General features: G+C 43.9%; 1 protein-coding gene across 1 annotated transcript in view; it reads left to right on the top strand.

Moving 5' to 3' along the window:
- IntS11 (integrator complex subunit 11) overlaps positions 1-24781 on the top strand; it is a 379978-nt gene that overhangs the window by 22831 nt on the left and 332366 nt on the right. The window contains exons 3-4 of the mRNA XM_080275659.1: positions 3225-3420; positions 21550-21666. Of these exons, the coding sequence (XP_080131785.1) occupies positions 3225-3420; positions 21550-21666 (313 nt within the window). The remainder of the gene's footprint in view (positions 1-3224; positions 3421-21549; positions 21667-24781) is intronic.

Raw genomic sequence — 24781 nt, forward strand, 5'->3', positions numbered from 1 at the left:
TGTGTGTATGCCTCGACAGAGGATCGAGTGGCAAGAGTGAAAGATGAGTTTTGGGTGAGAGTAGAAGCGTGTATGGACAAGTTTGAGAGGAGCGAGAGAGTGCTGTTGATTGGAGACATGAATGGCAAAGTTGGGAATGTACGAGTGGATGGAGTGGTTGGTCAGTGGGGTGTGCCAGCTGAAGTAGATGGGAATGGTAGTGCTTTGGTGGACATCTGTGCTTGTAAGGGGTTGGCAATACCCAACACCTACTTTCGTCATAAGATGATCCACTGGTTTACATGAGGAGGATGGATGGTGAACTTGTTGAACGAAAGGCAATGATAGACTACGTGTGTGTGGATGAGCGAATGAGAAGATAAGTGTTGGATGCAAGAGTGTGGAGAGGGTGGGGGAATGGAGTCTCGGACCATCACTTAGTGATAGCCAAGGTAAAGTTGCAAAGAAAGTGGGTGAGGAGACGAAGGGGAAGTCAGGAGGAAGCAGCTCCTGTGAGAAGAGTGGAGAAATTGCAAGATAGTGAGAAAATGGCAGAGTATAAGAGCATAGTGGAAGAAAGATTGGGAAGGTATGAGTTAGAGCAGATGGAAGGGATGGAAGACGTATGTAAGATATTCACGGAAGAGATAAGCGCAGCGTGTGAGGTGGTTTGTGGAGTGAGGAGGAGATGCAAGGGTTTGCAAGGGACAGCATGGTGGAATGATGAGGTGAAACGAGCTGTGGAACAAAAGAAGAAGGCATATAGTGAATGGTTAGCGAGTAGAGGTAGGGGAGAAGATGAGAAAGAGAAGAGAGAGGTATATGTGAGCAGAAGAAGGGAGGTTAAGAGACTGGTTAAGGAGAGTAAGAAGAAAGTGGATGAAGAGTTTGGGAGGAATCTGAGTGTGAAATGGAGGGAGAGTAAGAAATTGTTTTGGAAGGAGGTAAAGAAAGTAAGGCAGTGTGAAAGGGGAAATAGTAGGGGAGTGAAAGATAGGAATAATAGATTGTTGGTGGAGAAGAGAGAGAAATTGAGGAGATGGAAGGAGCACTTTGAGGATTTGTTGAATGTAGAGAGTGAGAGCAGTGCAAGTATAAGTGGATGGGGAATGGCTGGGAGAAGAAGAGATGAGAGGAGGGAGGAAGAGATCAGTAGGGCGGAAGTAGTGGAAGTGATGAAGAAGATTAAGTTGGGAAAAGACCCAGGAATTGATGGCGTGTGTGGTGAAATGCTTAGGTATGGGGGTGAGATTGTTGTGGAGTGGATATGGAAGTTGTGTAGATTGGCTTGGGAAGAGGGAAGGGTTCCAGAGGACTGGAAATCAGGTATAATTGTTCCTTTATACAAAGGAAAAGGGGAGAGAGAAGTACTGTATGTGGTAACCATAGGGGTATTTGCCCTTTTAGTGTGACTGGTAAAATATATGGTAGAATACTCATTGATAGGGTTAGGCATATGACAGAGGAGCTAGTTGGAGAAGAACAAGGGGGAATTAGGAAGGGAAAAGGGTGTGTAGATCAGATATTTGTTCCAAGATATTTAGTGGAGAAGTATCTAGAGAATGGAAGGAAAGTGTATGCTGCCTTCATGGACTTGGAGAAAGCTTATGACAGAATAGATAGGCAAGGTATGTGGAAGGTATTAAGAATATATGGAGTGGAGGGGAAATTGTTGAGTGCTGTGAAGAGTATGCACAAGGGAGCTAGGGCTACGGTGCGAGTGGATGGTGAGCTGAGTGAGTTCTTTGATCTCAGTGTGGGACTGAAACAGGGTTGTGTGATGTCTCCATGGCTGTTTAATATATACATGGATGGGATGTAAAGGAGGTGCAGGGTAGGGCAGTGGATGTGGGGGTGGCTCTAATGAATGAGGGTGAGATTTGGAAGCTTCCGGTGTTGCTGTTTGCTGATGATACAGTATTGTTGAGTGAAGATGAATGGGAGTTGCAAGGTTTGGTGAATGAATTTGGGACAGTGTGTAGGAGGAGGAATCTGAAAGATAATGTAAACAAAAGTAAAGTTATGGTGTTTGAGAGGAATGAAGTCACAGAGTGTGCAGTGAGGTTAGATGGTGAGGATATGGAGAATGTGAGTGCATTCAAGTACTTGGGTAGTGTGATGAGTAAGGATGGAACTTTGGAGGATGATGTGCGTGAAAGGGTACAGCAGGGAAAGAAGGTTGTTGGCACACTGAAAGCAGTTATGAGAAATAGGGAGGTGGGTATGGAAGTTAAGAAGTCACTGCATGATAGTATTGTGATCCCTACCCTGACGTATGGAAGCGAGGCGTGGACCTTGCAAGAGGGGAACAAGTCAAGAGTGAGAGCAGTGGAAATGAGTTACTTGAGAGGAGCATATGGAGTGACGTGGAGGGACAGGTTGATGAATGAAGAAGTGAAGGAACATTGTGGGGTGGATGTGGATGTGGTTGAGAAGATTAGGAGAAATACATTGAGGTGGTTTGGACATTTGGAGAGAATGGAGAATGAAAGACTGACTAAGAGGGTGTATGTAGGTGAGGTGGAGGGAGGAAGAGGGAGGGGTAGACTGAGGATGAGGTGGAGGGATGGAGTTGAGAGGTATATGAGGGAGGGGGGGGTGAGTGGGGGGGAGGGAGGGTAGTCAAATGGTGGGTGACAGAGCGACTTGGAGGCGTTTTGTCTGCAGCCACCCTTTGCGGGATTAGGGCATCGGGCTATAGATAGATAGATAGATAGTTTTCCTGTGTACACTTACAATATCAGTGATATCACTCAACAAACAGTCATATCATAATTATTTCCTTGGTAGGTGGTTCCCATCATCCACTCTCTGGATGCAGTGTTGCCTACTTCTTCCTTCACCTTTATCATTCTTTCTCTGTGTCTGCCCTCCTCTCTTCCTGTTTCTCCCATCTTTCCCTCATGCTACACCGGCTATTTGGTGCGTTATTTAAAAAGTTTGGTTTCTTTATGGACCTCATAAACATTGGCAGGAAGTGCTGGTATGCAGTTATTGCAGAAATATTGACATATCTCTGTATTTAAAGTAGCAGTAGTGACTAGAATAGTGGTAGTTCACTAATTTTCCCCAAAAGTGGCTGTAGTGCTAATGGCACTACCTCTGCATTTTACCCAGGTACTGACAATGGTAGTGTCACTTTTTAGCTGGTAGTGCATGCAATACTGGTCGGTGGATAGATTCTGTGGCTGAAATATGAGGGAAGAATACAGTATACCTTTTCCTATGATGAATTCTTGCTTCAGGTACAATGATGAGCGCAGATTTCCAGACTTCTCCTACATCAATGATGGTCCCCTGACAGAGTACCTTGACTGTGTTATCATCTCACACTTCCACCTGGACCACTGTGGTGCCCTGCCCTATATGACTGAGATGGTGGGCTACTCTGGGCCCATCTATATGACACACCCCACCAAGGCACTATGTCCAGTTTTGTTGGTTAGTTCACAGCAGACATTTTTGTTAATGTCAGTCATGGCTGTCTCTTTTTAGTGTTAATCATAAGTATTTTTGTTCCTTCTTGTTTTAAGTCTTCACCCGTGCTGCAATATATGGGTAACATTAGCTAGTTTCTTGTGCCCTGCCCCCTTGGCCCCACCCACTCACCCATCGGCCCGGGGAAGCCAGTCTTGCCATGCCAGTGTCGGGTAAACATGTCAGGCATTTTTGCTAATTGAAAAAACAAAACATTTACTTAACCCTTTGACTGCAATTATATCATTTCCATTTAACTAGGAAATATGTTCTATAGTAAAGGATGTTGGAAAAAAGTACCAAGGAACATCATTGGCCTGAAAGGTTTGCAAAGTAACGAAAGCTTCCTCTTTGAAAATAAAAAGGTATACCGGTACATTCTACAAGGAACTTAGTGTTTTGATTTTTTTTTCTTATATCTGGTATCCACACACACACACACACACACACACACACACACACACACACACACACACACACACACACACACACACACACACACACACACACACACACACCTCTTTTCCCTCTGTAAGAGTTCAGTAACTTCACGTGTATAGAATCAGATTTCTTATACAGCATTATTGGTATAAATAATTATTAGCCTACATGCCTTGTTAGGGAGACAACACGCACGTACTCTCTCATGTTATAAATATTGAGGAAAGAAAAACTTGGGTGTAAATCAAGTAAGCTATATTTAATTTCTAATATTATCCTGACATCTTGTATTACTACTATCCTCCCCTGATTGAAAAGTGGGGGGGGGACAGTTCCCTCCTTCCCCCCCCTTGGATGACGCCCATGTGTCCATTATAGGAAAATACAAAGACTTGTGCTGTAATAATTATGCTATAGCCTAAGGACAGTTTTATGATGCGACAGGTGGAATACAATTTATGTAAGCTGCTGTATTGAGTAGGCGAAGCCAGTAACATTTCGTTTTCCTACTTCTGTATTCGATCCCTCTAATTTTAAGGAAATTAATGAAGGAAATAACACTCACTTGATGTGGTGCTGCTCGTGGGTGTCTGCCCTTTCCTCTCCTCCATCCTTCTTTCCATCCATCCTCTTCTGTCTTTCTTTCTTTCATTCTTTCCTCTTTCTTCTGCCTGCAGGTGACTTTACACTCCCTCTTGTGTCTTTCTTTCCTTCATTCTTTCCTCTTCCTTCTGCCTGTGGGTGACTCTACACTGAGTGACAAGCCAAATGGTTTCCTGTACACCAGGAAACTATTTACTATGCTGGGTGGTAACCATATAACCAAATTTTGGCTCCTGGTGGTTTAGTGGGTAATAACGGTGCTCCAATCGGATTGAGCTGGTGAAGGTTTATATCCAAGGGGTGGTTGGGGTTTATTGCTCACGTAATGCCACTCAGGGATTTGTGAGGCTGGTCACTCTCATCTTAAATGTCAGGACCAGCTTGCCTAGGCCCGGGCTTCTATGCTCCTCATGGGGCAATGTAGGATTAGATGATGGATGGAATAAATAAGGAAAATCAGCATATGGTTGTGATACTATGTTAACTTACCAGACATGACAGATAGATGACTTAATATGTTTAATAGTAATAGCAGCACAGCTGTGAGGTGTTATTGCCAAGCATCGAACTTTCTTGGCGCCAAAACTCAGCTGCAGTCACGGGAGGAGGTGGGTTGGTTCTTTTCAAATTGATTTTGATTCAGTTAGCAAATTTTAGTGCTTCCTTTTGTCATAGAGAAATGAATTCAGAGTAAAAGTAAATACTGTAATACAATACTATTTTGTGGTAAGTCTCATTATTCCATCAATAAGAAGAATAATTATCTCAGCCAATCAGCAACGAGTAGAACTGGAAGAGGGCGGGGCATTAGTAGGAGACAGGGCACTGGAGACTCTGGCTAACGTTACCTGTGCGACGTAGATCTACGTCCCCTTCAAAAATGCTGGTGACCTACATCTATGTCCTGCAGCATTGAGAAGTTGTTGCATCCAGCCGGAGTAAATTGGAAAGTAATAACATAGCTGGCTGATTTCAGACATTTCTCCGCTACGCTTACAACACTGATTTAGGAGCATGGGAGACTAATGAGTCTTCACAGGCTCACAGCTGCTCTGCTGTCTCAGTAACCTTGAAGATTTCAGAGGTCGAGTGGCACCAACCTGACTTGATTCAACCTACTTTCTGATTTTAGTGATTACTTTTATTAGTGCCAGGGATCTTATATTGATGTATTGAGCCCATTTACCCACAAAAAAATCCAAAATTGGTTCACAAGCTCACAGACGCGCAGCTCTCTTAGTAACCTCGAAGATTTCACGGTTAGAGTGGCACCAACCTGATTCGATTCAACCAACTTTCTGGCTTTGGTGATTATTTTTATCAGTGCCAGGGATCATATATTGATGTATTAAGCCCATTTAGCCAGAAAAAATAAAAATCAGCCGGTGTAGAGGGGTATCAGTTTTCATTTTTGCCCAGCGCGGTATGGGTTAATGTGTATAGCTAGTTACGATTTGTCCCTTACTAATAAATGAATAAAACACTGCAGTTTGGTTTACAAGAAGACAACTTAAGATCCTGTATTTAGCTCTGAATAGTTTGATAATTTTTAGATGATAGTAAACCCTCTTTTGTATCCTCTTACTTTCTCTGTACTCATTTCAAGGCCAATGGGAGTTCGTTTCGTTTCGTTTATAAAGGCTCCAACATGCTTGCATGTGTCGGCCTTGGTCACCTAATGGCGGCTCTCCACGCTGCACGATCCATTGCAGCCTCCCTGTTCAATCCCTTAACCCTAAGGTCACACTTAATGACCTCGTCCCATGTCTTTCTCGGTCTGCCCCTCATAACCCCACCCCCAATATTAACACTTCTCACCTTCCTCACCCAATTATCATCCCCCATCCTCTCCACATGTCCAAACCACCTCAATCTACCTCTCCTCATCACAATACCAATACACTCCAGTCCCATCCTACCTCTCAACTCTTCCATTGTAAACCCAGCCCCTCCAGGCCTTGGACGCAGGGACGCACTGCACATCCACCTAATCATTGTCATTTCTGTACATCTGAGCCGGCGAATGTCTTCCTCCTTCACTGCCCAGGTCTCACTGCCATACAGCATTACACTCCTAACACATGCTGCATACAAAGACCCCTTAGCACGTAGGGAGAGCCCTCTCAATGTCAGGAGAGGCAAGAGCTCTCTGAACTTCTTCCAACCATTTCTCACCCTAGCCACAGAGCTAGCTCCAGCCCCACCTCCAGCACACAACATGTCTCCCAAATAACAAAACTCTTCCACACACTCAAGAGATTCACCAGCAAGTTCAATCCTTTCACGTCTGACGATTGTTGTTATGTATAAGTATGCAGCAACTTATTTTGTTCTTGAGGTGCAGGACTTGAGGCTTCAGAATTCTGTACACTGTGACTGGCTCTTCTGTCATTCTCAGACAATATGAGTGCAATTTACGTATCTGTAATTCCACTGATTATACCAAATTCTTTGACTGTCTTACATCTAAATGAAATACTGTACATTCTTTCCAGTTCTCCATTTTCTGAAGCCATCGTGTAGTTGATTTCAGTGTTCACCACCACTCTTGGCTTTCCTCACCATTCATTGACTCACCTGGTTAACAAGCCTACATCTTTCCTATCTTTGATGACCTAGAGCAGCTTGTATAGCACTCTTGCCAAATCCCTGACCATCTTGGACAAACTATTAGCTTACTTAACATTTTTCTTGTAGCTAATCAACCAGCTTACTGTTCCAGTCTTTTCCTTCCATTGGGCTCTTACAGTCAGTCTTACCTCAGTAACCTGTCGTATCACTCCATTAAGGTTTGTGTGCCCTTCCTAGAAGCGTCACTGTAATAATTATTACTCCCATGGGAGTGAGCTGTCAGAGTGTGCTTTGTGCATTTCAGAGGTTATCCTCTTGGGCATGGAGACATTCATTCTTTTTCTCTTATCCTCTGACTAATTCAGATGAGTCTTGATCTAATCACACTTGTTCTAATGCTGAACAGAGATGGCTTATAAAAGATATTGGCACCAACTTATTCCTGAATCCTGATCTTTATTAATTTCTGGCTGGAGTAATGCAGTTTGTTCTTCATCTTGCTAAAAACTGTTTCATTTTTCTCCAGATGCTTTGAACTCTGCTGCTTAAATTCTTCCCACTCCATCTGGCATGTTGCCAAAGACCTTTTGAACAGCTTGATCTCATTCTCCTTCTCTTTTCCAGTCTGGTGGTTCTATAACTGTTTTTCTACTGATATAGCATAATTATTTGCTTATGCTTTCTCCTCTACTACCACTGTGGATGATTCCAGTTCTATCCCTCCATGTCCTTTCCCCTTTGATGTCCTCGTGCTTGTTATTAAGGTTTCTGCAAAGGACCTATTTTCTGCCTTCACCAGTCTCAGTAACAAGGCATTATTCCAGATGGGGTTCTTCATGTTCTCAAAAATTTTGCTTTTGTGTTGAGAGCCTACCTAGGTAAACCCTTTCATGTATGCCTGCTTGCTTATGTCCTTATTGTTGGAAATTTACTTTCATTCAGCCTGTTTCAAAGAAAGGGGACCATGGTCAACCTGTTAAACTATTGCCTAGTTGCTTTAATGGTTTGTGTTTCTCAAGTCTTTGAATCTATCCTTAACATGAAGATTTTAAAGATTTTTTTCTTCTGATACCTTTCTTTCTGACTGCCAGTACAGGTTCCATCAGGGATGCTTCATTGGCAGTTTTCTTACATTCCTTTCTGATTCTTGGTCATCTTCCTTTTGGTACATTGGCAAAACTTTTGTCATAGCACTTGACATCACGAAGGCTTTCATTCTGGTCAGACACAAACCTTTAATGTCTAAATTGCCGTCATACAGCATCAATCCTTCTGTCTTTGCCCTCATCTCAGGCGTCCTTTCTGGTTGCTCTGCAGGTGTTTTTTTCGACAACTTCTCAAGGTATGAGAAGTGGTATGCCCTAGGGTTCTGTCCCATCATCATTTCCGATCTATGCATCAGTGATCTGAATTTCTGAACTTCACATACAGCCCTATCCATTCATATGCAGGTGACTCCACCCTTCACATTTTCACCCAGTTCTCTTTGTCCATCTCAGTAGTTGCTGAAACAGTCATAAGATGATGCTGTGGTATGCCTAATTTCAAAATTGGCTGTCATTTCTAATTGGGATAAAAAAAGAATACAGTGAGGCTTCACATCTGATGAATACAGTAGTCTTAAAAAATCGCGCCAGATGCGAAACCGCCAGATCTGGGGCAGATTTTAAATGGGAAAATATTAACAGGAGTCTTTTGTCACCCGAAAGTTACCCGGTTTTACATATTTTTGTAGTTTTATCCCAAGGAAGCTAAATATAACTCTACTAAACATCACCATAAATGTGTAAAGAAAATAAAAACCCATCAATATCAAGTTCAGGAGTGTTTTATTGGGCCAAAAACATGAGTTACTGGTTGATGAATAACTACTGGGTTGCTGCCTCATCGTCTCTCCCAAGGTCGCCATCATACGATTGTAACAAGTTCTGGCTGACCATTGCCAAACACAGGAACTGGGCACAAAAGTTAGTCAGGCAAGGTGGTAGCTGTGGTCTGTGAGGTGGTGGTGTACACAATGGCATCGTCACAAGATAGCCACCAAGTTCCGAGCTGGATACGCACAGAATTTCTCTTGGCGAGTGCCTGCGAGATGTGAGGCTACCTTACCAGGTGTGAGGCTTTGGGAAGTTTCTAACCTGTCGCCAGATGTGAAACCTCCAGATAAAAAAAACGCCAGATGCCAGGCTCCACTGTACAAATTGTTTCTGTGCATCAGAAAAATAGTTCTTATATTTTTCATCCCATGAAAATATTCCACAGGAATATCCTGTAATAATTAACAATACATTTACATAACTTAGTCCTTCATAATCTCTTAATATCCGTAGGGTTTCTTTCTCTTGGAATCTAACATGAAAAGGTCGTATTACCTCCATTTCAAAATCCTCTTTCAAAGAGATTGGGTGTGTAAAGCTGATTTTGTGCTTTCTTGACCCTTGTACAATGGTTTACATTGCACAAGGCTCTTATTCACATGTTTGGCTTCCCATATACAGATCTTTTAAGTGGTGGCTTTTCATCGCATCAACTCCTCCTCCTCTCACTCTTTTCAGCCTCTCTCCTTTTTTGACAGTGTTGCATCATTATATTGTTGCCATTTCAGTGACCACTGCTCTTCTGAATTATCTGGTTTCATCCTCCCTCCATTATGGCGGGCACATAGCACACATGTGGTGGCATACTCTCATTCCTTCTCTCTCCAACCTTTTAATGCAAGAGTTAACTAATAATTTCATTTGTTTAGTATGCAACAGGTCATTTCTGGAACTCTCTTCCTGTGTATTTCCTTTTAACAACGATCACCAGTCTTTTACAACCCAGTGTGTCCAGGTACTGTAGACCCTCGATAATTGGGCCTTGGTAGACTGGATATCAGATATAATGGAAATTATGAAGGCCACTGAATTTCCTTCGGGTATAATAAACAGTGTCCGTTAAATGGAGTGTCATAGGTCGCAATACTTGTGCTTCCTACCGTTTTTACTCCAGCTTGGCCAGAGATTGCCCTCTCCCCAGTGCGACTGCCAGACAGTAGTAATTATTAGTCATGAAGAAATGTTATGACAAGAATGTGAAATAAGTTACAAAAAGGCAAAATTTGGGCATGAAGAAGTGCTGTGACAAGAATATGAAAAAAGTTACAATATAGCAAAATTTGGGCCAAGTTAGTATAAAGTGGGTGTTGTTTTCATTTTTAGTACTAGAATATGCCATTGTACTCATTTATTTTAAACATGTGCTTGAAATCCCACCTTAGGTGGGGTACCATCAATGGATTATCAGCTTTATCCGATCATGCTTCCTCACAGACGGTATGGGGAGGGTTTGTGTATGTAAAAATGAAGGAACTTGATTATGACTTTCATTTGTTCTGTTTTTCCTGAATAGGACAACTTTGCTGTCTGTCCTTTTTTTTTTTTTTTAATAAAGTGTTTTGGTATCACCCACATTAACATTTGGGTGTGAGATCTTGATATGGCATGAGGACAGAATGGACAAGTAAGAATAGTTTTTTTTTTTTTTTTTTTTTTTTTTAAGGAATGTTTTGTGGAGTGCATCTTAGTGCTTATGATAAATAGATTGATTCATGAAAGAAGTGGAGTAAGGAAGTCTATTGATAATATGGTCGAAGAGAGTGTGTGTCAATGATATGGTAATATCATGAAAATGTACATTTAGTAGGCCCACGATTTAATGGACCTCAGTAGACCAGAGATCAGATTTAACCCTTAAACACGTCCCCTATTTTTTATGACGGCAACACGTACGGGGGTAATAGTTTACCCCAGTTTCCGAAAACAAAGAAAAATAGTTCTACTCAATTTTTATTAAACCTAAAGGTGTCATTTGAAAGTATAATGATTGAACTTTTATTTCCATCTCTAAATAAAACCAAAAAAAGAAAATGTCATATTAAATGGGAAACTTAAAAAAAAACTCCATAACTGACCAAAATTGTACACGCTTACGTACGAGGGTGAAATTTTACCCCAGTGCCCTCCTAACGCCCACGCTAATGGTCACAGCACCAAGCACATACCTCTCACCCACAGAGCAAACACCAAACTGAAGCTATAGCCCTACCCAGCCTGGTCTCTCTATGGCAGCAGTGCCACCAGGAGAGGGGAGGTCGCAGACCAAAATTGTACACGCTTACGTACGGGGGTGAAATTTAACCCCAGTACAATCCTAACGCCCACACTAATAGTCACAGCACCAAGCACATCTCTCACCCACAGAACAAACACCAAACTGAAGCTATAGCCCTATCCAGCCTGGTCTCTCTATGTTACATAGAATGCCACATTATCAAAGCTGGTGTGGGGTAAAATTTTGCCCCCGGACGTGTTTTAAGGTTAATGGACACTACGAAGGCCACCTGACATCTGTCGGCTGTAATGAACAACGTCTGTTAAGTGGGGTGAAATGAGCCGCAGTACATGTTTTCTCTACCCTTTTTACTTCAGCCTGGCTGAAGTTTCCCTCCTTCCATTGTGATTGCTGAATTGTAATAACAGACTATGATAGTGTAATACTGTACTATACCTCATACCAATTAATCTGGCCAGGCATGTATGGCAACACTGTTCTGGCCAAGATTCTGATTGGCTGGAGGTGTTTGTTTGATTTCGCTGTTGCTAAAACTGATACTCTTTTTATTATCAGATGTGATACTGAGTTTGTCGACAATACAATCGTCAAAAGCAATAAGAAATTCGTTATATACTTATCAACAATGAAATTTTCGTAGGAAGATAGAGATATTGAGTCAACAGAGTATTATAAGTCCAAGTCAAGGTCAGCATTCGAACAATTCCTTTAAATCTCCGACACTCCGTAATATAACAGAAAATTAAGGAAACCTGCTTAACCCTTTAAACGCGGCCGTGTACAGCCGATCCCCCCCGTGTGGCGGGGTTGTAGCGGGGTCTGAGTACCTGTGGGAAAATATTTGCCAAAAATCAGAGATTAACCCTAGAACATTAAAATTTTTGTGGCATATAGTACTTACATTCAGCTTTCTCCTGAGACAGGTGTTGAGCCTTCGTGGACTACCAAAAGACTTGTGGAGACTTGCAAAGTTGGGTAACAAAGTCTTCACTTTCACACCTCCAGCAACCCGGTTTCCCCTCTACCACAGCCTCAGTCTGTCACAGTACACTTTATACAACAATGTACAGGTAGTTTGGAATCCGTATTTGTACAATAAGCACTACAATCAACGAAGCGTACGGCCGACATGCAGCGCGGCGGCGGTCTTCCCGTCACTGAACACACATTTCCCTTTTCACAGCTAAAAACACGTATGCTACATTATTTTCCTTCATAGTACTTCGCAAAGGCTTGCTTGGCACTATTACGGCCATAAAAATCACTGTCACTGCCAGTATTGTGAAGCGGGAATGAGAAAGACCACCGCAGCGCGATTTTATTCTGCCTTACGGCAGGCACTTTATTCTCGATCCTGTCGGCCACTCGCACTTCATTTCTATCGCTCACTTTCACTCTCGCTGTCAGTTTAGTGCCTTATTCATCAGTGTCACTGTCATTTGTTATAAAAATGATATTTTCTACACACCAAACTGTCACTGTCAGAACATAGAATAGAAAAATATGCTTTCAACTTCTTACACTGGAGTGACTGTCACTCTCAATACTTATATTATTACTATGTACAATTATTTACACTGAAATCACTGTCACTGTCAGTGCTTTTACAACTACATACACTAATTTACACTCATCAGACTGTCACTGTCAGTACGTACAAGAAAACTAAACACTAGTATCACTGTCACTCTCAGTATTATTTACAAGATTCTTACCCTTATTTTCAATATCTAGTCAGGCTGTGGTAGTCAAAGAAACACAGGTAAGCGCAGAGGGGAATTTTGCACTCTTTGCACTGCAAGGAGGTGCGCTTAAATGTTCTGTCTTGCCTGGTAGTGTGGCTGCACGCATGACACCTCCTCAGTGCTTTTCCCCTCTTGGCAGTGCTAGGCAGTGGCTCCAGGCGGTGTCGCTGAAGGTAGTCCTGGCACTGTAGGCGGTCTGGAGGTGTGTGTGAGGGGCGCCTGGGACCTGATGGCAGTACCTGCCCAAAACGCTGAAGCAGCTGGTACACACAAGTCTTAGAAAAATGCCGGAGAGAGTAGTTTGCTGGCTTCCTGTTCTTGATCTTATACAGGATGAAGGCGTTCAGCATGCACATATCAAGCAAGTGCAAGAACACCTTCCTGTACCAGCGACGGTTCCTCCTCAGGCAGTTTATCTCTCCGATCATCATATCAGACTTGTCCACCAGCCGCACATTGACGTTGTAGTCAATAACAGCATCAGGCTTCATCACAGGATCGCCAGTCCTTCTGTCGACCTTCCCTGTGGCTTGCATTTCCCCCTTGTGAACTGTGGTGAGCACATTGACGATCCTCTTGTCGTGCCACCTGATCGCCATCATTTTGTCCGATTTCTTCAGGTGCACGTCTCCCCGCTTTGATCCTTCAGCCTCAGGGAAGGCAGGGTAGTGTGCCTTATTGCTCCGGACAGTGCCACAGGATCTGACGCCGTGTTCTGAAAGGTACTTGGCGAGTTTGGGAGCTGTATAATAATTGTCCGTATACAGGACATGATTCCCGCCAAAGTACTTTTCCAAAAGCACTTTCACCACAGAACCAGAGAATCCAAGGGGGTCAGTCTTGTCCAAGTCCACATTGCTGGCGGTGTAGATAACGAAGTCTAGGATGAACCCCGTCTTGCAGTCGCACAGCACGAAAAAGTTTTTCCAAAGCGGTGGTATTTGCTAGGAATATACTGCACGAACCGAAGACGGCCCCTGAACAAAACCAAGGACTCGTCAATCACAACTTTCTTGAAGGGCCGAAGGAACGTCATAAACTTGTCCTTGATCAGGTTCAGGATTCCCCTCACTTTCCATAGTGGGTCAGTTTGGGAAGACTCGTCGTTGTTGGCAAAGTGAAGGTACGTCATGAGTTGCCTGAAATGATCACGACTCATGTACTTGTTGAAGATGGGTGTGGGGCAAAGATCGTCAGCACTACAGTACTCCTCGAGCTTGTGCTTCCAGTTATGTGGCATGAGAAGCATCAAGCCGATGAATACAAATAGTTCCCGGATCGTAACAGGAACCCATGCTGCCATCCGCGACGTGGATGGCGTTGCAGCTTCACCTTCACCTTCACGTACTGCAGCAGATTGCCCTTCGTACCTGTTCGTCTCGGTACAAATCTGCTCCATGACTTCGTTATCCAGGAAGGCCAACAGGTAGTCCAGACATTCACCATCCTCGGGGACAGGGAAGTCAGCCTGTATCCCACACCCACTGGCATCAAAGGGCAGATCCTCTGGCACAAAATCTGAGCCCTCAGACCACACGAAGGCATCCAGAGTGCCCTGCCTAGGCTGGGAGGGGGTGGGGGCGGCGGGGGGTGAGGCAGGCCGTGTGGCAGAGGCTGTGCTAGGTCGTGTCTGTGTGGTGGTGGTGGTGGTGGGGAGATAAGGAGAAGGTTCAAGGTCACTCGCAGTGGCCTGAGTGGTGAGTTGCCTAGTGCGAGAAACCTTACCACTAACTCTAACACTAGGCGACACTTTCCTACTCCTGCCAGCTCAAACACGGGACCTACGGAAACCTCTACGCAAACCAGACTGCTTACTTCCCTTCCGAGGTGGTGAAGGAGACTCCGAAGACTCTGGAGAAAGCACAGCAGAAGATGATGATGAGAGAATGGGGCTGGGAGTGCGTGGCGGTATGGCGGCGGCGTGACCTGGTGTAGGGGACAATGGCCGGTCTGAGGAAGACAATGGCTGGGAACCGGGGTCACCACTTCGCTTCCTCTTGGCCCCCTTTCCATACACTATTCCCCTTTTCACTGGAGCCTTGCCTGTTGAGGTGCTGGGCACAGGAATTGTCACTTCAGGCACCTCAGACTCAGCACTCGATAGGGTGTCTGACTCGGCAAGGCTCGATAACACTCCGACGTCACTACCATAATCCATTGACGCTTTCAACAATTCAATGCCTATAGCCAAGTCACTAAGGCCCTTAGCAGTTCCTAGTAAGGGTTTGGATGGGGTAGAGGTCACAAAGCCCTTTTTCGGAGGGCTGGAAGGCACGGACTCGGAAGAGCTTCAGTGAGACATGGTGTCACCTTCAAAGGTTGCGGTAAACTGACGCTAAACAGGGGCAAACCGTGGGAAAAAATGCTAGTGTGACAACTGGGGAAACAAGCGTTTCCAATTAGCATAAAGTGCTTGCGAGAGGAAGGCACAGATTGACACGTCTGAGCTGTCCGCACGCTGCCATATTGCACGACGAGGGGGGGCCAGGCAGCTGTGCGTGGGTGGGTAAAAAAAATGATACTTGGCAACAACCGAGGTCAGTGGTACAAAGGTCAAGTGTGCTAAAAGTAGCTAAAGGGTGGCGGTACTGATAGACATTACCAGCTGGAGCCTGCTTGCCCGCAGTTATTCAAAATTTACTAGAATCGCAAACGCGACGATCCGCCGTTATGTCATTTTCGCTGAGTGTCGCAAACGCGACGATCCGCGTTTAAGGGGTTTATAAGCGTTGGTATAACACACATTTCAATTTTAAGATCAGTCCACACCATTAAATCGTTCCACAACTCTGAATGATTAAAAATTCTAATGAAAAGACGAGTTCTGCGGGGAGGGAGGTTTGAAAAAATCGTTAAAAATCAAAGTAGGCTAAAGGTAAACTATTTCATTATATATCCTCTATTATCACAGTACGGACTGATTTTAAAATTCAAATGTTATACCAACACTTAGATTAAGCAGGTTTCCTTAATTTTCTGTTATATTATGGAGTGTCGGAGATTTAAAGGAATTGTTCGAATGCTGACCTTGACTTGGACTGTTATAATACTTTGTTGACTCAATGTCTGTAACTTCCTACGAAAATTTCATTATTGATAAGTATATAACGGATTTCTTATTGCTTTTGACGATTGTATTGCCGACAAACTCAGTATCACATCTGATAATAAAGAGTATCAGTTTTAGCAACAACAAAATCAAACAAACACCTTCAGCCAATCAGAATCTTGGCCAGAACAGTGTTGCCATACATACCTGGCCAAATTAATTGGTATGAGGTATAGTCTTGAAGAAGTGCTATGAGAAGGATGTGAAATAAGGTGCAATTGGGCAAAATTATGGGCCAGGCTGGTGTAAAATGGGTCTAGTTTTCATTTTTATCACTAGAATATGCTACTGCACTAATTTATTTTCAAACGTGCTTAAAATCCCATCTTGGGGGGAACCTTCGGATAGAGCAGGCTATCAGCTTTACCAGATCATGCTTCCCCCTAGTTGGTCTGTTATAGCAAGGGTCAACTGTAAGTTGGTGAGAAGGGTTTTTATGAGTGCAGTGAGTGGGGCCTGTGGTATGTCTACCCCTTTTATTAACACTGACTATGACGAAAAATAAGTTTCAAAGCAAGCCTGAGGACATTAAATCGCCCAGGGAGATGAGGGTGGGTTCATGGAATGTGGGTAGTTTGAGGGGAAGAGCGGGGGAAGTCGCTGAGGCATTCAGTAGGAGGTGGGTGGATGTGGCATGTTTGCAGGAAGTCCGGTACGGGGGTGGATCAGCCAGAAATGCTGTTGGGAAGGATTGTTACTATAAGTTGATTTGGCAGGGGGTGACAGACGGAAATGGGGGTGTTGGTATGATGGCTGTGGAGAAATGGGTGGAATGTGTTATGAATGTTATGAGAGTAAGCGATAGGATATTGGTAGTGAAAATTCTGGTTGGTGGAATGATAACTGCAATTATATAGGCATATGCCCCACAGGCAGCTTGGATGAAGTAGAGAAAGATAGGTTTTGGGATGACTTAGTATGTGTAGTAAGTGGTATGCAGGGTAATGAGATAGTGGTTTTGGGAGGGGACTTAAATGGTCATGTAGGTGAAGCAGCTCAAGGTTATGAAGGAGTACATGGGGGATGTGCGTATGGTATAAGGAATGCGGAAGGAGAATGGATACTCGAGTTGGGGAGGCAACGAACATGATTGTGTGCAACGCACATTTTAGGAAAAGAGAAAGTAGGTTAATTACATACGAGTCTGGGGGAAATAGTAGTCAGATAGATTATTTTCTGGTTAGGAGGGCTGATAGGAGGTTAGTGAGGGATGTTAAAGTTATAGGAAGTGAGGAGTGTGTGCAGCAGCACAAACTATTGATTTGTGATATGGTGCTTAAGGAACGAGTGATGAAAAAGAGAACTTATGTACCCAGATGTAAAATATGGAAGCTGGAATATCAAGTAGTAAGGGATGCCTTCTATAACGAAATGAGGAGTGTGGTGGCTGAACAGGGAGCTGTAGACATAAGCGTTAATGAACAGTACAGAGCCCTCAAGAACAACCTCTTGAGAGTTACTGATGTAATATGCGGTTGGACTAGAGGCCCACAAAGACATAAAGTAACTTGGTGGTGGGATGAGGGTGTAGAAGCTGCAGTTATGGAGAAAAGAAGGCTTTCCTGGGAATGGAAGAAGGGTGGTAACAAGGAGGAATACTTGGCTGCCAATCGCAGGGCTAGAAGAGAGGTATACAGGGTGAAGTCTGAGTCACAGAGACTTTTGCTTGATAACCTAAATCATGGGGAAAGGAAAAATATGTTATTTAACGTGGCAGGTTAGGTGAAGAGGGATAATCGAGATATTATAGGTGGGCAGTGTGTGAAGAATGATGAAGGATGGGTAGTGGCGAACAGTGGGGATATTAAAGATGCATGGAATGAGTATTGTAACCAGTTGTTGAATGAGAAGTTTGACTGGGACAGGGAAGGTTTGGAGCCAGCAGATCCAGTGTTTGGCCCTTGGCCTTTGATTGACGCCGCTACTGTGAGTGAGGGAGTAGGCAGGATGCAAGTGGGGAAGGCAGCAGGTATGTGGGGGTTGACTGCCAAAATGTTGAAGGCCTCAGGAGATATGGGGGTGAGGTTAGTCACTGACCTGATAAATATGGTTATATATGAGTGTGTTGTCCCAGATGATTGGTTGAAGAGTGTAATTGTAAATGTGTATAAAGGGAAGGGTGACGCCCTGGAAAGACGAAATTATAGAGGTATAAAGCTCTTAGACCAGATAATGAAGGGAATGGAGAGAGTTCTAGAAGGTTTGACTAGAGAAAGAGTGAATATTGATGAGATGCAGTTTGGGTTTATGCCAGGCAGGGGGACCACATGCCATATTCATTGTTCGACAGCTTCAGGAAAAATACATTGGGAAGAAAAGAGATCTGTGTTTTGTTTTTGTCCCTAGAGAGGTCCCTAGAGAGGTGGTGAAGTGGGCAATGAGAAAGCTTGACTTGAAGGAGTGGCTGGTTAGGGTGGTTATGGCCATGTATGTGGGTGCTCACACCCAGGTAAGAGTGAATGGAGATTTGAGTGATGAGTTTTCCGTGAACATTGGTGTGCATCAGGGGGTAGGTTTTGAGTCCCATATTGTTTTTCATGGTACTTGAAGCCCTCTCACGTGACTTCAGATGTGGACTCCTGTGGGAGATGTTGTATACTGATGATTTGGTGTTGATTGCAGAGAACGAAAGGGAGGCGGAGGAAAGATTTAGGAAGAGGAGAGATGGTATGGGGCGTAAGGGCATAAGGGTAAATGCAGATAAAACAAAAGTGATGATATCTAGGGTTGGTGGCGGTACTGTCAAAGACGAGGGAGAGTGGCCATGTGCAGTTTGCCACAAGGGCATGGGAAATAATTCCATCTTGTGTAGTGTTTGTGATAAATGGGTGCACAAGAGATGTGGTATCAGAGGTAGACTGTGAGATAATGCCGATTTTATGTGTGCGGCGTGTCGAGGAGAGCAGGTGGAGATTGTCAGGCGTGAAAGGATTGAACTTGCTGGTGAGTCTCTTGAGTGTGTGGAAGAGTTTTGTTATATGAGAGACACGTTTTGTGCTGGACGTGGGGCTGGAGCTAGCTCTGTGGCTAGGGTGAGAAGTGGTTGGAAGAAGTTCAGGAAGCTGTTGCCTCTCCTGACATTGAGAGGACTCTCCCTATGTGCTAAGGGGCCTTTGTATGCAGCATGTGTTAGGAGTGTAATGCTGTATGGTCATGAGACCTGGGCAGTAAAGGAGGAGGATATTCGCAGGCTCTGACGTACAGAAATGACAATGATTAGGTGGGTGTGCAGTTCGTCCCTGTGTGCAGGGCCTGGGGGGGCTGGGTTTACGATGGAAGAGTTGAGAGGTAGGATGGGACTGGAGTGTATTGGTATTGTGATGAGGAGAGGTAGATTGAGATGGTTTGGGCATGTGGAGAGAATGGGGGATGATAATTGGGTGCAGGAGGTGACAGGTGTAAATTGGGGGTGGGGTTGTGAAGGGTAGACCGAGAAAGACATGGGACAAGGTCATTAATTGTGACCTCAGGGTCAAGGGACTGAACAGGGAGGCTGGAATAGATTATGCACCATAGAGAGCCGCCATTAGGTGACCAAGGCCGACGCATGCAAGCATGTTGGAGCCTTCAAAAACAAAAACAAAAACGAAAACGAGGTTGAAGGTGAGAGGAGGTATGGTAGGCCAAGAAGAAGGTGGATAGCTATGGCTAATGAGTAAGAAAGCAAGGTGTGGAAGTTGTTGAGGCTAGGTAATAACCAGGGAATGGAGTGGTTGGAGGAATAATGTAGGGAGGAGTGGAAGTACATGATACTTTGGCATCTCTTTTGGTTGGATGAATAATATAGGGAGGAGTGCAAGTACATGATACTTTGGCATCTCTTTTTGTAAGCTATGCAGTTGAGAGATTGACTCTGCCAGGCAGGTAATGTGAAATGCGTCTCTAAAAAGAAAAAGGAAAAGAAAAAATTTGTAGATGGGTATGCCTGTGAGGTACAGCCTGGATCCTGGAGGCTTGAATTATGAGTGAATGAGTGTCTGGCCAATTTCACTGTGCATGCTGTTGATAGCTCTCATTTGCTTTTTCCTAGTTTTCTGAATAATACCTCTCTATCCTTAGGTGGGAAAAAAGAGGTCAGGATGATAATGATAAAACACTTTTCACATTTGTTTTTTCCTAGTTCTCTGACTCATACCTCTCTATCCTGAGGTGGGAAGAAAGAGGTCAGGATGATAATGATAAAACTGTGTTCACTGCTTATGGAGTGATAATAGCATGACACCATTTATGAGTAAAGTACTCACATCTTGTCAAAGAGGATTGGCAAGTGATGCTGTGAAAAATCTGTGGGGACTCTTCATTTGGTATGTAGATGGAATACTTTACCCTAGGAACAGGCTACGTAGATTATGTTCAGAGTTGGATATTTATTTAAAAAAAAAAAAAAAAAAAAGTTCTGTATAATATATGATACCGGTATTTTATTTTTAGCCCCAAATGTACCGTGACTTAGCAGCTATATCATGATGGGTGTGTTGGGCCAGACTATGACATACCATCAGTGTCAAGTATTCTCTTAACTCGTTAACTGCTCTGTACAGCCTGGGCTGTTCCGAGTGCGACTTCTCAATATAGCTCTGGCTGCACGGGTGAATTTCGAATATAGTGCCGTGGTGACCAAGGCTGACCCATGCAAGCATGTTTGAGCCTTCAAAACCGAAACCGAAACCGAAAAAGAACATGAAAACCATACATTCCAATAAGGAATCAGACACTTCGATGTTCATCCATGTCTTTACCAAGGTAAATATTGAGCTAATATTTCATACTATATACTTTTGTATGTGTTCTCTCAATTCCTAAGACAAAATATGGCCTTTGGGAAATTTAATTTTTACCCCTATGCCTGCGCACCACGGACACCGCCAAAAAACTGTCATGCACAGTTAACAGGTTAAAGTAAGGGAGAATGTTGGGAGGGTGGGACTGGCTGCTTGATACCTTGGGAGGAGCAAAAATTGCTAACATATTCATGTTTTGTCTTTACTCATTCATAGTCTGTAGCAATCATTGTCCAGGATGGCCACAATATAGCAGCAAGCCACCTCCTCAGATAAACTGCCATGTCCCAGAGAGAGTTACCAACAGTACCCACACAGTGGAAGATACTGTGCAGTATTAGCACAGTTAGGGAAGAATCTAGGGGAGGTAACTGACAACTTAGCTGATGCAGTGTATTCCAGGATGATAACCTGCCACGGACTCTTAAGCCTAAGATGCGGAGATGAGCCTGGCAGCTAAAAACTGCATGGCGCATGCCTCTAGCTTTACCTTATTCAACTGTAGTAAGAATTAAAAAAATATCCCTGGGCCCCTATGCAACTCCGGTTTATTGCTCATGTAGTGCCTTTCAGGGATTAGCACATGGTTGCACATGCCATTACCGAGTAGCATAGCCCAGGGCCCCTACACCCCTGATATTTCCATAAAGGGTTGGGTAATGGGTGGATGGATAAATTTCTTGTGATTATTCCATGTCCAAAATGCTGTACATTGTCCCCACTCCCATAGGAAGACATGAGGAAGGTGGCAGTGGAGAGGAAAGGGGAGACCAATTTCTTCACAGCATCCATGATCAAGGACTGCATGAAGAAAGTCATTACAGTCTCACTTCATGAGAGTGTGCAGGTGGGATTATGGGTGCCTAGTCTGTTCTAATGTTGTATCTTTGTCCTGTAATACTGCATGTGGTTTTTTTAAATGTAAAATAATTGAGATTTCTTATTTCTTTGTAGCATCATTACACAGAACCTCACGTAGTGTCAGTATATATGTGCAAGTTTCCCTAACACGTATTATAACTTTGGCATGACCCTGAAATGGTTTTGAAATAAAAATTATTATCTTAAACAGATCCTAGTGGTAGGTGGGGGCTCTCATCATCCACTCACTCAATGTAGTGCTGCTTTCGGGTGACTGCTCTTCCCTCTCTTCTCTCCTTCTTTCTGTCCTTCCTCTTCTGTCTTTCTTTGCTTCATTAATTCCTCCTCCTGCTGTCTGTTGGTCACTCTACACTGAGTGACAAACCAAAAGGTTTCCTTTACATCAGGAAACCATTTAGTACACTGGATATTGAAGAGATGCAGTTTGGGTTAATGCAAGGCAAAGGGACCACTGATGCCATATTCATTGTTTGACAGCTTCAGGAAAAATATAAAGGAAAGAAAAGGGAACTGTACTTAGTTTTTGTTGATTTGGAGAAGGCCATTGACAGGATCCCTAGAGAGGTGGTCAAGTGGGCAATGAGAAAGCTTGGGATCGAGGAGTGGCTTGTTGGGATGGTCATGACCATGTATGATGGTGTTTGCACCCAGGTAAGAATGAATGGAGATTTGAGTGATGAGTTTTCTGTGAATGTTGGTGTGCATCAGGGGTCAGTTTTGAGTTCCTGGTTGTTTATCATGGTAATTGAAGCCCTGTCATGTCTATCTATCTATCTATTGCCAGATGCCATAATCCCGTACGGGGTGGCCATTTGACTCTGAGTTATTTGTTTTACAGGGAGGGGCACTAACCCTCCACCAACCCACTTGACACTTAGAGAGCACGTATGGTTTGGTTATATGGTTACCACCCAGCGTTGTAAATGGTTTCTTGGCTGACAGGAAACCATTTGGCTTGTCACTCAATGTAAAGCCACCTGTAATGGAAGGAAAAGCATTAAGTAGTGACAGGAAAGATGGGAGAAATAGGAAGAGAGGAGGGCAGGCACAGAAAAAGAATGATAAAGGCTAAGGAAGAAGTAGGCAGCACTACATCAAGTGAGTGGATGATGGTCGCCACCACCTACCACCTGTCATGTGACTCCAGAAATGGACTCAAAGGCTAAGGAAGAAGTAGGCAGCACTACATCAAGTGAGTGGATGATGGTCGCCACCACCTACCACCTGTCATGTGACTCCAGAAATGGACTCCCATGGGAGATGTTGTTTGTAGGTGATTTGTTGTTGATCACAGAGAATAAAAGGGAGGCAGAGGAAGGATTTAGGAAGTGGAGAGATGGTATGGGGCACGAGGGCGTAGAAGTAAATGTGGATAAAACAAAAGTGATGGAAACTAGGGTTGGTGGGAGTAGTGAAGAGGGAGAGTGGCCACGTGCAATTTGCCACAAGGGCATGAGAAGTAATTCCATCTTGTGCAGTATTTGTGATAAGTGGGTGCATAATAAGAGATGTAGTGGTAAAAGAGGTAGACTGTGAGATAATGCAGATTTTATGTCTGGTATGTTGAGGAGAGCAGATAGAAATTGTCAGGCATGAAAGGATTGAACTTTCTGGTGAGACTCTTGAGTGTGTGGAAGAATTTTATTATTTACGAGATGTGTTATATGCTGGAGGTGGGGCTGGAGGTAGCTCTGTGGCTAGGGTGAGGAGTGGTTGGAAGAAGTTCAGGGAGCTATTGCCTCTCCTTACATTTAGAGGGCTCTCCCTACATGCAGCATGTATTAGGAGTGTAATGCTGTATGGTAGACCTGGACAGTAAAGGAAGAGGATATTTGCAGACTCAAACGTACAGAAATGACTGTGATTAGATGGATGTGCAGTGTGTCCCTGATTGTGAGGCCTCGAAAGACAGAAGATTTTGGTCATATCTTGATTCCTGAAGGTTTCATGTTGATAGCTTAAGCCATTCATGAGATATAATGATACTAAAGGCAGGTGATAAAAACCAGTTGACCTTTGGCAGCCATTTTGGTGACCTTGACCTTGACCCTGACTGCCCATTTTCGAAGTCGTCTAGATTTTGGCTATATCTTGATATCCTGAAGGTTTCATGTTGATAGCTCAAGCTGTTCATGAGATATAATGGAGCCAAAGGCAGGTGGGGAGTGGCGGTCTTGGGGGGGGGGGTGTTGGCCATGTCTTGATACCTTAATGGTGTCATGTTGATAACTCAAGCCGTTCATGAGATATGATGGTGTTAAAGGCGGGCGATGGGGGGGGCGGGTGGTGGTGCTTCCCCTGGGGGGCGTGGAAGATTTTGGCCATATCTTGATGCTCTGAACGTTTCATATTGATAGCTCAAGTCATTCATGAGATATAATAATGCCAAAGGCAGGTGGTAAAAAGTTGTTGACCTTTGGCAGCCATTTTGGTGATCTTGACTTTGACCTCGACTGTCCATTTCCGAACTCATCCAAGGTTTTTACTGTATCTTTATACCCTGAAAGTTTTATGTTGATAGCTCAAGCCATTCAAGAGATATAATGGCGCAAAAGACGGGCGATAAAAACTAGTTGACCTTTGGGAGCCATTTTGGTGACCTTGACCCCGACTGCCTATTTCGTACTTGTCCAAGATTTCGGCCATATCTTGATACCCTGAAAGTTTCATGTTGATAGCTCAAGCCGTTCATGAGATATAATAGGAACAAATACACACACACACACACACACACACACACACACACACACACACACACACACACACAGAGGCGGGCAAAAACATCATCGCTCCTCCTTGGTAAAGACGGTCATTAATTGTGGCGCCTGGTGGTTTAGTGGATAATTAAGGCACTGAAGTCAGATTGGGTCTATGCAGGTTTATGCTGTATCCAAGGGGTGGTTCAGGTTTATTGCTCACATAATGCCACTCAGGGATGAGTGAGGCTGGTTACTCTCATCTTAAATGTGAGGACCAACTTGCCTAGCCCTGGGCTCCTGTGCTTCTCATGGGGCAACACAGGATTAGATGATGTATGTATGTATCCCCCCCTGTGGTGGGGAGGACAGTCTGGCCTCACT

The sequence above is a fragment of the Coenobita brevimanus genome, chromosome 62, assembly GCF_032717465.1.
Source record: "Coenobita brevimanus isolate Jiangsu-jjx chromosome 62, ASM3271746v2, whole genome shotgun sequence".
In the NCBI taxonomy this organism is placed as follows: domain Eukaryota; kingdom Metazoa; phylum Arthropoda; class Malacostraca; order Decapoda; family Coenobitidae; genus Coenobita; species Coenobita brevimanus.